At 40.2% G+C, this 18,118-nt stretch overlaps 1 protein-coding gene across 4 annotated transcripts in view; it reads left to right on the top strand.

Moving 5' to 3' along the window:
- The window catches only part of MKLN1 (muskelin 1), a 361,241-nt gene that overhangs the window by 259,588 nt on the left and 83,535 nt on the right, over nucleotides 1–18,118 (top strand). For all 4 annotated transcript variants that reach the window (XM_062199265.1, XM_062199202.1, XM_062199325.1 and 1 more), the window contains 3 exons: nucleotides 405–482; nucleotides 4,109–4,174; nucleotides 17,448–17,560. In XM_062199265.1, coding sequence (XP_062055249.1) covers nucleotides 405–482; nucleotides 4,109–4,174; nucleotides 17,448–17,560 — 257 coding nt within the window. The remainder of the gene's footprint in view (nucleotides 1–404; nucleotides 483–4,108; nucleotides 4,175–17,447; nucleotides 17,561–18,118) is intronic.

Raw genomic sequence — 18,118 nt, 5'->3', positions numbered from 1 at the left:
TTATTTTTTTATTTTCTACTAGTTCCTTCCTTGGAGGTTTCTGCTTAAACTCTTTGTTCATGTCACATCGGTATTCATTTAGTATAGCCATGTCTTTAAATCTATCTAATATATGTAATATTGCTGGAAAATAAGTTTAATATGAACTGTAACTAAAGCAATTTGTTTATGTGGTTGTATCAACTGATAGCTTTACTATTTATATTTGGAGTAGCATCAGATGAGATTGAAGTAATTCATAGTTCTTGAAAATGTACTATTTTATTAATGACATACTAGTAATTGGTGGTTTCTCTTAAAGTAGACTCCTGCATTTTGAAGTTGTGTATGTGTGTGTATGTGTGTGTGTTTGAAAGTATGAGCTAGTTTAGGTGTAATTCTTTCTCATTCTTTGATATTTGCAGATGGCTTGTTCAATCAGTATATCAGTCAACAAGAGTATAAGCCACGATGGAGTCAGATCATTCCCAAAAGCACCAAAGGTAAGCCTTCTAGATTGTGCTGCTTATTCTTTGTCTTAGTCTTCATTTTTCCTCAGGTAAGTCAAGTGCCATGGTTCTGTTATTGAAAAGCAGGTGTTTAAAGGAAGACATAAATCCCTTTGCTTATAAGAGTCAGTGTATGACATTAAATTTTCTTTGAAATCTTTTTGTTTTTCTGCCACAGCAGAAAGTTGGACAGCACAAAACATGATCATAAACTGCTTTATGGATATACTGTGGAAAGTAACAGGTGTTTTGTCACATACCATACATGTGTGGCTGAAAAAACCCCAAGTTCTGCAGAATTGCTCACCAAACCTAACAGAGATGAGGAAAGTAGAGAGGGGACAGACTAGTTTAAATCTATGGAACTTTATGATCAGCTGTTCATAAGCATAAATACTAGTACAGGTAAAATTTTCATTTATTTAAAAGATTCATTTATTTGAAAAAGTTATAGAGGCTGGTGCCACGGCTCAATAGGCTAATCCTCCACCTTGCGGCACTGGCACATTGGGTTCTAGTCCCGGTCGGGGCACCGGATTCTGTCCCGGATGCCCTTCTTCCAGTCCAGCTCTCTGCTCTGGCCCAGGAGTGCAGTGGAGGATGGCCCAAGTGCTTTGGCCCTGTACCCGCATGGGAGACCAGGAGAAGCACTTGGCTCCCAGCTTCAGATCAGCGTGCTGCGCTGGCCACAGCGGCCATTGGAGGGTGAACCAACGGTTCAGCTATTGCGGCCCTTTGGGGAGTGAACCAGTAGATGGAAGACCTCGCTCTGCTTCTGCCTCTGCCTCTCTGTAATTCTGCCTTTCAAACAAATAATCTTTTTTTTTTTTTTTTTAAAAAAAGATGTATAAAACAAGAGATAGTCTCAGTTTTTCACAGGAGAAAATTAACATAGGAAAATTTATTAGGCATGGTAATATATTCAAACTAATGAGAAAGTGATGAGGAAAACCTTAGGCTTTCTGTTTTATATCAAGCTATACATTAGAATCATATAACTTTTTGAACTATTGAAGTTAAAATTTCATTTATGTAAGATTTTGTGTGAAGTTTCACTGATTATACATCTTTCATTTACTTACTGAGAAACAGAGCGAGAGAGTGCAAGCAAGCGAGCGAGTTCCCACCTGCTAGTTCACTCCTCAAGTGCTCACGGTGGCCAGGACTGGGCTGGGCCGAAGTCAGGAGCTGGGAACTCAGTCCAGATCTTCCACATGAGTGACAGGAACCAAATCGCTTGAGCCATCACCCCTACCTACCATGGTCTGCATTAGCAGGAAGCCTGAGTCAGGAGCCCCCGTTGAATATCTAACCTAGGTACTGTGATGTGGGAGGCGGGTGCCTTAACTTAAACACCTGCCCCTGAATGTATAAAAACTGCCTGATACACTCTGTAAGGAAATGAGAATCAAAGTAGCGCAGACTCATCCTGCGAGGCCCACAGTCGGGATGGTGGGGGGACGGCGTTCTTGGAGAAGCAGCACCGGAGACAGTTTCACTGAACATGTCCGTTTATTCACATCAGGTACAAGCTTGTATAGGGCAGGCAAAGGGGAGCAGCTAGCTCAGGGTAGCAACACTAATTCCATAGGATAAAGCAGGTGCTCTACACTTCTCCAATCAGCTTGACGTTCTCGTAGCCCACGTAGCCTTCTTGTGGGTCTGGGCCACACCCAGGAGCCATTCGCCTAGTTGACAGTCACAGGTCCCTCAGTAGGAAGTGGGGGTGGGAGAAATGTGCCTGGGGTTTCTGCCGCCTGGCAGCAGTCGAGTCATACGTGGGTCTCAGTGTGCTGAGCCCCCGACCAGGGTCTTTGCTGTGAGGCGTGGTGTGCCATGCCCTCTTACCCTCCTGTATGGGCTAGACAGGCAGTCTCCCAGCCAGGCACAGGATCACCCACAAAGTAAATAAATCTAATGCTTCCTCAGTATTGCTCAAATAATAATAGTTGATAAATTTATGTGGGAACTGATTTCTGAAATATTGGCACAAGCTTAATACAATAAGGAATTTATCATTAATATAAATTAATATAAAACTCGAGGGCTGGCGCTGTGGCATAGTTGTATGCAGCTGTATGCAGTGCCAACATCCCATATAGGCGCTGTCCCTCTTCCAATCCAGCTCTCTGCTATGGCCTGGGAAAGCAGTAGAAGATGGCCCAACTCCTTGGGCCCCTGCTCCCGCGTGGGAGACCCAGAAGAAGCTCCTGGCTCCTGGTTTCAGATCTGCGCAGCTCCGGCTATTGCGGCCAAGTGGGGAGTAAACCAGCAGATGGAAGACCTCTCTCTCTCTCTCTCTGCCTTTCAAATAAATAAATAAATCTTTAAAAAACAAAACAAAACAAAAAAACTTGATAACATCTTAGTTCTCAGTAGCTGGTTTTGTGAACTGTAAAACTTTTTTTAAAGAATTTATTTATTTATTTATTTGAGAGAGTTACGGGGGGGAGAGGGGGAGAGAGAGAGAGAGAAAGAAAGAGAAAGAGAAAGTAAGTCTTCCATTTTCTGGTTTACTCCCCAAATGGTTGCAGTGGCTGGAACTAGGCTGATCTGAAGCCAGGAGCCAGGAGCTTCTTCTGGGTGTTCCATGTGGATATAGAGGCCCAGACACTTGAGCCATCTTCCACTGCTTTCCCAGGCCACAGCAGAGAGCTGGATCAAAGTGGAGCAGCTGGAACTCGAACTGTGTCCATATGGGATGCTGGTGCTACTGGTGAAGGCTTAACCTACCATTCCAACCCCTGAATTTAAAACTTTTTACTTAACTATGAGCTATACCCATGAAATACAAGAATACTTCAACAAATTTGTGGAAAATAGAGGCCAAAGATAAGTTTATTTTGGTACAGAGTTTTTTTGAAATCCATGCATAATGAGAAGTCTTCAGAAGATTCATGAAAAATATATATTATGAAAAAAACTGTGTATGGATTTCAAAATATTTTTGCACCAAATAAACCTTACCTTTTAAATCCATTATTCCTCAGATATTTTGAAGTATCCCTCTGTAGACATGAGATATAATTTTGTAAATGTTTTCCACCTTCACTTTGGCATTCTGGTAACTTAGAAATTCTTGTCTTATGTTTTTGTGGAATATCATATGTCTTTGTTGTTTTATGGCATTGATCATAAATAAAATGAAAATAGCTTCCAGTTGCCTTAGTGTAGCTTGAAATCAATTGGAAAAAAGAAAAAAGTAATTATTAAAACACAGATTTAAGTCACATTGTTCCTAGATAATTAGGAACAATAATAATAAGTCATATTGCTTCTTTTACTTATAAAGTTTTTGAGAATGAAAATGTGGGTGATTTTTACTACAAGTTGAATTTCCTTTATCCAGAAGGTTTTGGGTCAAAAGTGTATTCACATTTCAGAGGTTTGTTTTTGGATTTCAAACGATTTGCATAGAATGTAGTGGTTAAGCATGCCAGATCTGAAGTCCGGAATGTTCCACACTTCTGAAACCTTCTGAGTGTCATGTCCGCATTGAAGAGATTTGGGTTCCTAATTTGGAAAGGCATGCTCAACTTATACTCATTACAGCTTCTGAACAAAGTCATTCTGAATTAGCAGTTGTTATTTGTTCTTTAAAAGAACTTGTTTCTCTTCAGGTGATGGAGAAGATAACCGACCAGGAATGAGAGGGGGCCATCAGATGGTTATTGATGTTCAAACAGGTGAGTAACACTAGCAATAAGAAAGAACATCTTTAAAAATTACCTCCTTTAAAAATCAGATAAACATGATTTTACTTTTTTTCATTCACTACAAAGGTTAAATATTATTGGGTACAACCCAGTAGCAAAGAAAATAAGCATTGACCATAGATATAACCCAAGCCAGGCAGTGTTACACAAATAAAACTAGATCACTGAAAATAAATGTAATGTGCAACCTTCTGCATGTATGCATGTGCTTGAATTTGCATATATGTAGTTTATTTGAGTTGTATTAGCATTAAAAACTAGAGTATTTCTGGATGTTCAGTGCATTCATATTTTAATATAGTAATATAGGAGTTATTAAAATAAAAATATTTTAGAGAATATCAAATTACGTAGCTAAGTGTTGATTTGTTCATTAATTGCTGAACACTTAAAAAGATTATAAATGAGGTGTGTGTGTGTGTGTGTGACTGACTTTTAAACTTTATTCCCAAGAAGTTTGACAACAAAAATTTTTCTTAGGTTTCTATTGCTTATGACAACTTCAATACCATTATTTCAGAGGTTAATGCCAAATTCACAGTTTTCAAGACAGCATTTTGAAAACAAATAATATTAAGAAGTAAGGTAATTATGTTCTTGATTTTAGAAAACCTCACTGCATGGGATGGCAGTACACACCCAAGTAGTATTTTCCTTTTTCTAAGAGTTGTAAATTCTTGCCTTGGTTCTGTTACTGTGTCACACTGACTCACAGCGCTTTGAGAATTAAAGAACTTGACTTTGTAGACTCATAGAGTAATTGCCAGTAAAAGTTAGTATACAATGCGGGTACTGAATCTTGGCATAAATGTATTTTTGTAAGACTTTTAGAAGTAGCAAGAACAGCATGATGTTTTCTTTTAAATTAACTACCAAATTTGTGTAGTAGCCTCAGAGCTGGTTTGAGAGCATTGGTCCAGGCTCTTTGGACGAGGTTCACTTCAAGTTTGCTTTCCTCATCATGGCTCCTGTCTCCAGACACCCTCTGTCCTATGTAAATTTGCTCGAGTCAGCTTGAGTCTTGAGCATCCCTTTTCAGTCTGCCCGAGAGTTCAATATATACACCCTTCTTTGTTGAAGAAGCAGATTTATGTACAGGTTTTTTTATTCAGAAAAATGCCTTGTTAAAATAGACAAAGACTCGTGAGATTGACTGCATGAACTTTTTCCCTCTTGAGTGTAGGAATTGAAGTTGTAATGCTTTTCATTACCTCCCTCAATCTTATCAGGGAAATATTATTTAGTCCTCAATTTGCTGATAATATACTAACTGAGAGTATTTATTTGAAAATGTCCTTTAGTTTTTTAAGCAAAGTTCACTTTCCTTAACTATAAAAATAATGTGGTTTACTTTTAACATTTAAGGCTCATTTTACCTGCAGGCAGAAGGAATTTCATAGGGCTTATTAATGTGTTGATTGTGGGAGATAGACCATACATGATAGGTAAAATCTCATATGTAAAAAATGTGAAAAAAATTTTATAATCTGTCACATTTAAGATGGAAAATAATATCTGAATGATAGACAAAATGTAATGACAGAACTCAGCGTACGTAAGGACATCGACAATTAGAAGCAAGGTTTTCAGATTGGCCTTTAAAATAGAGAGACACAAACTAGAATACTGACATTAGCTGTGTCTGGTAGAACAATTACCAGTGCTTTAAAATTTTCTTCTTTAGAATATATTGGCAAAAAATTATATGATTTTATGTATTCAAATTTGGAGAAAATTTTATTCGCAGTGTTCTTTTTAGGAAGAGAACTGTGTTTATTTCTGAAGATGCTTTTGGGTACAAAGTAAAATACAGAGGACATCTGGTTGTTGAAGGAACTATTTTTGTAGTACTAAGGAGAAGGATTGCTTATTAGAATCAGAGAAAGGGAACACAAGAAAAGGTAGCTGGTAGTGGAGCCAGCAGGGTGGCAGATTGACAACACTTATGTCAGAACTCTCTTTCCCCATCACAGTCTAGAAGTTTGCTCTAGTAAAATTGATTTGGGAGTTGATCTTTATTTATTTTTGGTAGAAATTTGTCAGACAGCTAGATTTGAGGTCCGAGTGGAAGCAGGGTGGAAGCAAGTGAGGTTCTGAGGACTTGGGTGTCTCGGAGCAGGAGGAATAAGGAACGCTGTTCTGGATAACAGTCTGGATGTTGGATCCTCGCAGTTCTTGGTTCAGGACTTCAGCTCTATTCAAAAGCCAGTGTTGGCTTTTGAGAATTGTTGTGAACTGACTTTCCATTTTAGCAAAACAACTTGAGTCAAGTGCAGAAGCAGAGAGCCCTTTAAGGAAGCTATTGCTCCCCTAAGAAGTGGTGAGAAAATTGACTTACATTAGACTGATTGATAGTAGTGTTAAGAATTGCTCCGATTTGGGGTGCATTTTGAAGAAAGCCTTATGGACCTGACAGGATTTGCTTGTGGATTGGATGTAGGTTGTGAGAAAAGCAGTTGAGGATTACTCTGAAAATTTTGACCTGTGCAATTAGAAAAATAGTGTAGTGATTCTTTAACATATGTATAACAGTAGGGTCAGATAGATTGGGTTATCAAATTAGCAACCTGATTGCAGAGATGTTTGAGATGCCAGTTAGACATCCAAGTACGTATGTCAAGGGAGCCCTTGGCTGTTTTACTTTGTGGTTCAGGAGAAAGCCCAGGCAGAATAAGCATTGAATCCTTATATTTACATAACATTTTTCTCATACTGTTATTTCTACTACAGTAATTTCCACATTGTTGTGATTTTTAAAATTTATTTTATTTATTTGAGAGTTACAGAGAGAGGCAGAGATAGAAAGAGATCTTCCATCCACTGATTCACTCCCCAAATGGCTGCAACAGGCAGAGCTGAGCTGATCTGAAGCCAGGAGCCAGGAGCTTCTTCCGGGTCTCCCATAGGGGTGCAGGGGCCCAAGCAATTGGGCCATCCTTCATTGTGTTCCCAGGCCATAGCAGAGAGCTGGATCGGAAGAGGAGCTGCTGGGACTAGAACCAGCACCCATAAGGGATGTTGGCGCTTCAGGCCGAGGCTTTAACTTGCTGCACCACAGCACCGGCCCCCCCATATTGTTTTAGTTGCTTGTGTAGATGTTCTGTATACCTTTCCTGTCTGTTCCACTCTGCAGCATTAATGGACTTATTGAGGGAGAAAGGCAAGGAATCTTACCTTATTTGTTTTTATGACCATAAAGCCAGTATGTACTTGGTACACATTAAATATTTGTTGAATTAAATAAAAATTAAAATCATTTTCCTTCAAGTGGAAATAAAAAATTTACTTGGAAAATATGGTCAGATATTACTATAAACCTTGATAAGTATATCATGCCATGATGTCATTTATAATGATAATATGCTAGTATTTTTCTGAGACAAATCTGTTTTGTTGATTTTTTTTTTAAATTTTTTTTTAATTTTTGACAGGCAGAGTGGACAGTGAGAGAGACAGAGAGAAAGGTCTTCCTTTTGCCGTTGGTTCACCCTCCAATGGCCGCCATGGCCAGCACGCTGTGGCTGGCGCACCGCGCAGATCCGATGGCAGGAGCCAGGTGCTTCTCCTAGTCTCCCATGGGGTGCAGGGCCCAAGCACTTGGGCCATCCTCCAGAGAGCTGGCCTGGAAGAGGGGCAACCGGGGACAGAATCTGGTGCCCTGACCGGGACTGGAACCCCGTGTGCCGGCGCCGCAAGGCGGAGGATTAGCCTGTTGAGCCACGGCGCCGACGGATTTTTTTTTTTTTTTTAAGATTTATTTATTTATTTGAAAATCAGAGTTACACAAAGAGAAGGAGAGGCAGAGACAGAGGGAGGTCTTCCATCAGCTGGTTCACTCCCCAATTGGCCGCAATGGCCGGAGCTGCACCAATCCGAATTCAGGAGCCTGGAGCCTCCTCCAGGTCTCACAGCCGAGTACAGGTCCCAAAGGACTTGGGCCATCTTCTACTGCTTTCCCAGGCCATAGCAGAGAGCTAGATCGGAAGTGGAGCAACTGGGACTAGAACCAGTGCCCCTATGGGATTCCGGCACTGCAGGTGGCGGCTTTACCTGCTGTGCCACAGTTCAGGCCCCTGTTTTGTTGATCTTATTCTAACTGATTATTTTTTCTTATGAATTGATAGCTTTTGTACTTTTAGACTGTGCTTCTAAGAGTAGTAGCTAATCATGACTTTGAGATCTAGTTAAAAGCTAAATGTTATTTAAAACATGGCATTCTTTAGCGTTGTATTTGATGCTTTCTCACCTTAATTTGAGCATGAGAGCAGTATCTAGTGTACACATGAGATCATGGGATTTTTCTCCCTAAAAATACTTCTGTTTGTTTTATCCGACTGTTAGCATCATGCTTTACTGAGGTGCTTGTGCTGTATTTACTTCACCAGGTAGATGATACCAGAACCCTGTATTGCTGTTGCAACGAGGTTGATCTCAGTCATCTCCAGAGGGATTGTTTTAATCACAGATCTTTGAAAGAACTTTTTATATCCCGTTCTTATGATATAATAGCCAAGTATTGTGGTCAGCTGTTGAGTTTGTGAGCGTGGTGGGAGTGTGCGTCTAGCATACCTGGTGTGGAATCCTAACTCCTCCGTGGACTTTTGTTTGAATGAGTCATATTGCTAAAATGAGAAGAATCAACTAAGTTGTTTTGAGATATAAGCGAAATAATGAATTTCATATATAAGATATATATTATTTATGTAATGTGCCTATTGAATATACTAATATAAATGTAGAGAATAGTTATATTGAGAAAATTATATATATAAGCCAAGAATGTTTTTATTGACACAATTTCACTATGGGAATTTTTTTTGAATATTCATTTTTTTCAACTTTTGTTTAATAAATATAAATTTCCAAAGTACAACTTTTGGATTATAGCAGCTTTTCCCCCTATAACCTCCCTCCCACCCACAACCATCCCATCTCCTGCTCTCTCTCCCATCCCATTCTTCATCAAGATTCATTTTATATTATCTTTATATACAGAAGATCAACTTAGTATATACTAAGTAAAGATTTCAAAAGTTTGCACCCACACAGATACACAAAGTATAAAGTACTGTTTGAGTAGTAGTTTTACTGTTAATTCGCATAGTACAAAACATTAAGCACAGAGATCCTAAATGGGGAGTAGGTGCACAGTGTCTCCCGTTGATTTAATAATTGACACTCTTATTTATGATGTCAGTAATCACCTGAGGCTCTTATCATGAGCTGCCAGGGCTATGGAAGCCTCTTGAGTTCACAATATTATGGAAATATTTTAAGAAAATTAAAATATTTTTGTAAGATTTATTTATTTATTTAAAGGCAGAGTTACAAAGAGGCAGAGACACTCTGAGAGAGAAAGAAAGGTCTTCCTTGGGGCCAGCGCTGTGGCATGGCAGGTGAAGCCCCCGCCTGCAGTGCTAGCATCCCATGTGGGGCTCTGATTTGAGTCCTGGCTGCTCCACTTCGATCCAGCTCTCTGCTGTGGCCTGGGAAAGCAATGGAAGATGGCCCAAGTCCTTGGGAGACTTGGAAGAAACTCCTGGCTTCGGATTGGTACAACTCCAGTTGTTGCAGCCATCTGGGGAGTGAGCCAGTGGATAGAATACCTCTCTCTCTCTCTCTTTGCCTCTCCTTGTCTCTCTCTCTTTTTAACTCTGCCTTTCAAATAAATGTTTTTTAAAAAGAAAAAGAAAGGTCTTCCACCTCCTGGTTCACTTGCCAGATGGCCACAACAGCCAGAACTGGGCCGATCCAAAGCCAGGAGCCTGGAGCTTCTTCCACGTCTCCCACGTGGGTGCAGGGGCCCAAGGATTTGGGCCATCTTCCACTGCTTTCCCAGGCACGTTAGCAAGGAGCTGGATTGGAAGTGGCAGCCCTAACTCAAACCAGTGCCCATATTGGATTCTGGCACTGCAGGCAGCAGCTTAACCTACTGCACCACAGCGCCAGTCCCCAACAATTAAAAATTTTTAAAAAACTATTTTAAAAAGTTGAAAAGCAGCATTGAGGGGAGCAATAATTCATGCATAGTCCACCATTCTAAGAAGACCAGTTTTATTTTGTTAAATTTGTTCCATCTTTAATTTATTTAAAAATACATTTATTTATTTGAAGGGGAACATTACAGAGAAAAAGAGAGCCAGAGCATGCGCGCTTCCATCTGTTAATTCACTCTCCAAATGGCTGCAAGAGTAGGGACTGGTCAATGTGGACGCTAGGAGGCAGGAACTCTCTTTGGGTTTCTCATGTAGGTAGCAAGGACCCAACTACTTTGACCATCATCTGCTGCTTTCCCAGGTGCATTAGCACGGAACGGGGTTGAAAGTGGAGCAGCAGGGACTTGAACGGCACTTCGATTTGGTATGCTGGTGTTACAGGTTGCAGCTTATCTTGTGCCTGTATTCCAACCCCGTTGTTCCATCTTTTAAAAACACATACACTGTCCTAACTGATGGAAGCCTAACTAACTGTTAAGAAGCAGTATTAAACATATTTAAGGCCGGCGCCGTGGCTTAACAGGCTAATCCTCTGCCTTGCGGCGCCGGCACACCAGGTTCTAGTCCTGGTCGGGGCACCGGATTCTGTCCCGGTTGCCCCTCTTCCAGGCCAGCTCTCTGCTGTGGCCCAGGAGTGCAGTGGAGGATGGCCCAAGTGCTTGGGCCCTGCACCTGCATGGGAGACCAGGAGAAGCACCTGGCTCCTGGCTTCGGATCAGCATGATGCGCCGGCTGTGGCGGCCATTGGAGGGTGAACCAACGGCAAAAAGGAAGACCTTTCTCTCTGTCTCTCTCTCACTATCCACTCTGCCTGTCAAAAAAAAAAAAAAAAAAATTAAGAATTTTGTTGATCGAGGCAGGTGTTGTAGTCCATGGGTTAAGCTGCTGCTTGGGATGCCTTCATCCCATGACAGTGGTCTGATATAGCTTCCTGCAAATATACCTGGAAGGCAGCAGATGATGGCCCAAGTATTTGGTCTCTGTCACCCACGTATGAAACCAGAATGGAGTTCCTGGGGCCTGGTTTTGGCCTCTCTCAGTCCTGGCTGTTCACTGCATTTGGGGAGTGAACTATTGGGTGGAAGATCTCTTTGTCTCAGTTTCTCTCTCTCTCTCTGTCACTCTACCTGTCAAATCAATCAGAATATCTTTATTTTATTTGTTTATTTAAAGACTTATTTATTTTATTTGAAAGGCAGAGTTAGGGAGAGACAGAGAGAGAGATTCTCCATCTGTTGATTCACCCCCAAATGGCTGCCAATGGCTGGGGCTGGGCCTGGGCCAGTCCAGAGCCAGGAGCTCCATCTGGTTCTCCCAGGTGGGTGCCTAGGCCCAAGGACTTGAGACATCCTCTCCTGCTTTCCCAGGCACACTAGCAAGGAGCTGGGTCAGAAGTGGAGCAGCTGGGACTCAAACTGGTACACATATGAGATGTCCACATCACAGACTGCAACTTAACCTGCTATGCCACAACACCAGCCCCAGTCAATGTATATGCTGGTTCAATCCACCAATGGCCTTGATGGTCAGCTCTGGGCAAAGCTGAAACCAAGAGCTCCATCTGGGTCTTTCACATGCTGGTGTGGGCCTGAACACTTGGTCGTGTTGTGCTGCTTTCCTCAGGCCATTAGCAGGGAGCTGGATCAGAAGTGGAGCTGCCAGGACTTGACCAGTGCCCATATGGGATGCTAGTGTTGCAGGCGGTGGCTTTACCCACTGTGCTGCAGTACTGATCCCTGTGGTGGGCATTTGAAGAGTGAACCAGCAGGTGGGAGAGTTTTGAAGTTTTGTTTTTCATGTTGCTACCAGCCGTGAGGATAGAGTGACCGTAAATGTTCCTGAGGGGATAATTTTACTATTTACTTTTCAAAGTGTTCTTCCTAAGGAACTTGTATTATACATGCTGTAGTAGAGAAGGAATGTATTCTGTCTTACTGAATTTACGTATTGGTTTTATTGGTTGTAATCCCTGTATCTGATACTTCCCCACAGTCTTCAACTGTGAGTTGGGTTTCAATTCTGGGTGAAATAAGGTGCAAAGGAAGAGAAAAGGCATATTAATTTGCTTTCAGTGTTAGAAATGTAAATGTCCACTGTATGGAACTCTCATTAAATTTTGAGAACCTACAATACAAACCTTTTCCTCTCTCAAACAGAACAGGGACTAAAACTCAGGCAAAGCCCCAGTATTTGGTATCTTCAGGAGGGGCTGATGGGAGATGCTTGTCTCCTAGAACATCCCTATTATTGAAATCTGAACCTTTATTCTGTAGCAGTTGCATAAAAGTACTTTCATTTTTTTACATGTGGTGTCATATTTGATTTTCATTGATATTCCTTAAAGAAAAAAGCAACTTTTGATAGAAGTGAGTAAACATGGGTTTTGGTTGTTAATCACAGATATATTCATGTGACTGTATTTCTGAAGCTACATATTATATGAATGTTCTTCATTCATGCAGTTTTCAGAAAGGAATTCTGAAATACACTTAATAAAGAACACAAGGTGTATCATCACAAGTATAAAACCTTTTAGCAAAGGAAGTAGCCACGTGTTTACCCTGGAGCTCAGTCTCTGGAGTGTTGTAATTGTAGCTTTACATAAGAAAGAAGAGCTATAGATGAATCCTGCTGATAATCTCCTGGATCATAATAGGTAAGGGAATGGTTTAAAAAAGAAACTAAGACGCATATAAAATACCTTTTTATATCTAATGTATTCCCTTCAAAAACTCTTATGTCAGCTTAGGGTCTTAGTAAACAGCACTTTTAAAAGATTTAAGCCCTTAATCTAAATGTCCTCACAGAATTTCATTTTTTTATCTTGAAGGTAAATTTATGTTTTTTAAAACCTATAAATGTATTTCACTTGTTTTTCTCTTGGTGTCTAGTTAAACCAAGAATTAAACCAACTTCCTTCACCAGCCTTCCTTTTCCTACCTTTTTTTTTGATGCATGAATTTTGTCACATCAGGCAGTGTATGTGATGTGAGTTCTGCACAGCTTCCAACTGGGCAGCTGATGAGGTCGTGGGAGCAGTGTGCCATCTTGTGGAGGATTGTGCCGCAAGCACGCTCTGACGGTACTCCGAAGATTCAGAGTAGAACTGTGGGTACTGAAGTTGAGCACTTAAAATAAAAAGCCTGCTTCGGTGTGTTAAATGGTCTGAACACCAATGTCTTTTCATGTTTTAACATTTCTGCCTTTTTTTCTGTGTATATAAGATGTGTACATTGGTGCTACTGTTAGTAAGAGCTCTAGAGTTTATTTGGTACTGGTACCAAGTTGATGCATACTCAGTACCAAAGAATATAGTTGACTTTTATTTTTGTGGTCTTCTTTCTCTCATGAGTAATGACAGATTGATTGAGTTAGTGTCTTGGAGGAAGTTGTCTGACATTTTGAACACAAGCTATTATCGGCTACTTGATCTGTAATCCCCCTCATTCATTAACTCTTCCTTTTTAGTCAGCTCTGTTTGTTAACAGTTCCTATCTTACCTTGTTGTACCTGTGCTTAAATTCTTCTTTGTGGAATCAAGTTCAAAGCCCTGATCTTAAAATTTAATGGTGGGGCCGGCACTGTAGTGCAGGGGGTTAAAGCCCTGGCCTGAAGTGCCGGCATCCCATATGGTTGCCTGTTCTAGTCCTGGCTGCTCCTCTTCTGATCCAGCTCTCTGCTAAGGCCTGGGAAAGCAGTAGAAGATGGCCCAAGTGCTTGGGCCCCTCACCGGCATGGGAGACTGGGAAGAAGCTCCTGGCTTTAGCCTGGCCTTGCCCTGCCTATTTTGGCCATTTGGGGAGTGAACCAGTAGGTGGAAGATATTCATTCATTCTCTCTCTCTCTCTCTCTCTCTCTCTCTCTCTCTCTCTTTCCTCTGTCTCTGTAACTCTGAGTTCCAAATAAATAAAAAAATCTTTAAAAATCTTCAGCTACTACCTATTTTGTTTTATGTCAGACAGTGGATTTATTTATCACACAGTTTAACTGCTTTACATCCATTACTTAATTTAATTATCATAGTCACTTTATGAGATAAGCGCTGAATCACATCTTACAGATTAGGAAACCTCTGGTTAAGTTTAACACGCTGCTATAGCTGTATGATAGAACCAGGATTGTAGTGAAATGAGCCTGACCTTTAAAATATCTCTGGTGTATTTTTGTGTCTCTGTACTTCTGTTATTCTTTCTATTCTGCTTGAAAAGGCTTCTTTTCTGTCCTCTATTCTGCCTGCCAGAACACAAAGCTGCTTTATGATGCATGGACCAAATACCACTGTCACCACTAACCTTTCCTGAGCCCTCAGCCAGGTATACTGCCTTCCCTCTGCTCTTCTCCCCTGCGCTTTGATCCCTAGTCTACCCTGAGTGATGGTCATCTATGCTCTGTTTTATATTCTTGACTAGATTGTAAGCTCTTTGAGGATTGAGTCTCTGTTTTATTTCTTCTTCTTCTCTTTAGAATGTGTTACCAATTCAGATCAGTACTCAAAAATATTGAATAAACATTCCCTTCAGTGCCGGGAGAAACGGAGACAGTAAAACCCAGGCTCTGTAAAAAAAAAAAAAAAAAATGTTGCTGCTTGAGGGGGATCATACTGCCCCAGGATGTATCTGAATTGTTACAGAACCTGGGCTGAAAGAGCTTCCAGTAAACAAGTCTGTTACCCTGCCCAGAGATTAATGCTTTCTTCCCAACTGTTTCCATAATTCTCCAACTTACGCATCAAATAATGCTTTTGGTGGTATTTATTTCTAGACAATAATTTGTCTCCAAGAGAATTAAATAGATGATTTAATCAAAACTTTTTTTTGCCCCCCTTTTTTTGCTGTGTATTTTAATTTGAGTGCGGCTGTAGGTCCATTTGATTCATTTAATTTTACTATTAAACTTCAGCGGAGACTGCAGAGCTTTTATGGACAGAAATGACATCTTGGCTTAATTCCATTGAGAAGCTTGCTCTGCGCCGGATTTTATTTTGCTCAGCTATCAATGAGGCTGTTGTGGAAATGTGGGTTTTCTTTGCTGTGAGAATTTTTTTGTACAAAGAGACCTGCTTTTCAGAAAGAACATTGAGAACCCAGAGCCCATGAGGAAGGGTTATTAAAGTTAATGAACCAGGGTAACCTTATCCAGAGGGTGCCCAGAAACACTATAAAACAAAAGGTCAGTTGCTATTGCTGTTTTAGTTATAGACTGTCTCTCTCCAGGCGTCGGAATCTAAGTGTTAATTGCCTTTATAGTGAGGCCTTGGCAGATAATTTTTAAGCCAGATGAAAATACTTTAATTTCTTTTTCTATAAAATTGTCAATGTCTGGATGTAACTTTGTGCCATTTGGGAAACAGAATATTACTTCACTAATGATAATGCGTCCTGTAATTGTGAGATATGACAGCTTTTAGTAGTTTAAAATAATTGCTGCTATTTCACATTTGTACGGTTTCAAAAATGTTCTGAGTACTGGATTAGGCATGGAATCAGATAGAGCAATACTGTTTTTATTGCATCTGTGATACTTATTACGATAGATAGTGTATTTTGTGCATGTTAAGGTAGGAATGTTGGTCATGTTTGACAGCCTTGAGGATGTTTTCAGGTATTTTGTATTTGCAGAAGCTCAGACAGTGAGAAAACTAAGGCTCCAGGAGGTTACATGATGTGTGTTTGCTCAGCCAGGTAGCACTAGACCTCAGTGCTGTTCGAGTGGGCTTCCCTTACCCAGAGCGCGGAAGCGTTGTGACCCCCCCAGATTGTTGGGGCAGAGAATGAGTGTTTCATTTAGAAAATTCACGTAGAGTTTGAGATTATCTGAAAACATGACAAAAATCTCTTCTGAAGACAGCCCAGCTGTGAAGGCCAGAAGTTCCTTACGTGCGTCACAGCACTTCTCCAAGCTCACTTGAGTTGTAGCCTTTCGTGATATGGGATTAGATGATGGTCATAACATATCACATTAGGCCTAGATCATGCCATTTAGAGAGTAGATGGCTTCGTAAGTTTTCCTGTATTGTCAACTTAAAAAAACAATAGCTGAGCTTATGTAACCAGTAGGCATAAGACATTTGGCAAAGGAGAAAAATGCTTGAAGGAGAGGGAGGCACTGCAGTTGTGTGAAGCAGGATTTATGAGGTGAAATGTTAGTGTAAATACTCATTATTCACAGAGACAGAAATCAGTTTTGTCACAGTGATAAAGAGAATTCATCATTGTCATAGGTATTTTAGAGTCAAAAATAACTAAATTCTCGATACCTACAATTACATAGAGGTTACTTTTTGAGGAGTACCACAATATATTTAGAAAAATTTCACCACCTTTATTGAAAATAGCAAAGTTAAGCATCACTTGATTCTGCAAATGTCTAACTTTAACCTACAGTAATTTTTTTGTTTAAAGGTTTATTTATTTTATTTGAAAGGCAGAATTACAGAGAGAGAGAGAGTCAGTCTTCCATCCGCTGGTTCACTCCCCAGTTGGCTGCAAGGGCCAGAGCTGCCCGGAGCCAGGGGCCAGGAGATTCTTCCTGGTCTTGCGCATGAGTGCAGGACCCAAGCGCTTGGGCCATCTTCCCCTGCTTTCCCAGGCCATAGCAGAGAGCTGGATCAGAAGTGGAGCAGCCGGGACTCATGCCAACACCCATATGGGATGTCAGCACTGCAGGCGGCAGCTTTACCTGCTGCACAACAGCTGTAGCCCCTATAGTTACTTTTAAACATTGTTTTCAGTATTGCAATAGAGAAAAAAAACACCTTTAATGTAACAGTTTTTCAAAAACAGCTAGATGTCTGTGTGTTATCTTAGTCTGTATTCCTCTGGGGTTTCTCTTTATTACAGTCTGAGTAAAAAAAATTACCTAGGTCTCTGGTAGTAAAATATATATTGTTAAGAAGCTAAAAATGTAAACTTTTCATGTTTTAACACAAATTCCTTAACTGGCTTAACATCAGATTCACTTGAGAGATTTAAAAAATACAAACTGAAGACCTTAGAATTAGAATCTTGGGAAGCGCTTCCTAATTATCCATAGTTTTATAGATTGCTCCAAACAGTGATTCTGCAGCGACATTTCCGTTTTCTCATGTACAGGAAATGCTGGCAAGTTACCAGTTTGAAAACTTCATTTTAAAATTTATTTAGGTGTACTTCCCCAAATGATTGTGGAAACAACTGGCAATGTCTGGTTGCCATTGCTTAGTTTCTCCTAAATTTTATTTTTTACACATATTTTTCTGACTTCTACAGAGACTGTTTATTTGTTTGGTGGCTGGGATGGCACACAAGATCTGGCCGACTTCTGGGCATACAGTGTGAAGGAGAACCAGTGGACGTGTATCTCCAGGGACACTGAGAAAGAGGCAAGTTCTTGGGCATTTTAGTCTACTGTTACACCAGGGGCATGGGTGTGCCCTACTCTTTTTGTGATTGTATTCTTGTCTAATGTCTGTCAGTAGTGGTATCAACACAACTTGTGGTCAGCAAGTTTCGTGTAAGTACTCTTGGATTTCAGCTTCTGTACCTGATATTTTTTTAACTACTAGAATACAAGCAAATCTAATAGAGATAAGTAGAAATGGCTATTTTTATATCATTTAATTTTTAAGCTGCTTTAGCCCAGAAATAGAACCCTATATCTATTCTTTTTTCACATCCTTGTCACTTCTATTATTTTTATTTCCTTTGGAAAAAATACTTCTGATGTTCTGACCTCTCACTGTCCTCATTATTTTGGCAGTTTTCATAAATGATATTTTTAATATAAACTGTGTATTTGTATGCTTACTTCATGGTGAGTAAGATGGCTTAGGCTTATGGCTTTGAATTAAACATGTACATAATTATATACTAAGATAAAGTATTCTTTTGTTTTTTTCAATTCTTTGTAGAACCTTTTTTTTAAAGATTTATTTATTTAC

This window comes from Lepus europaeus, chromosome 1 (assembly GCF_033115175.1).
Source record: "Lepus europaeus isolate LE1 chromosome 1, mLepTim1.pri, whole genome shotgun sequence".
In the NCBI taxonomy this organism is placed as follows: Eukaryota; Metazoa; Chordata; class Mammalia; order Lagomorpha; family Leporidae; genus Lepus; species Lepus europaeus.
This window is presented reverse-complemented; position numbering and strand designations above follow the sequence as displayed.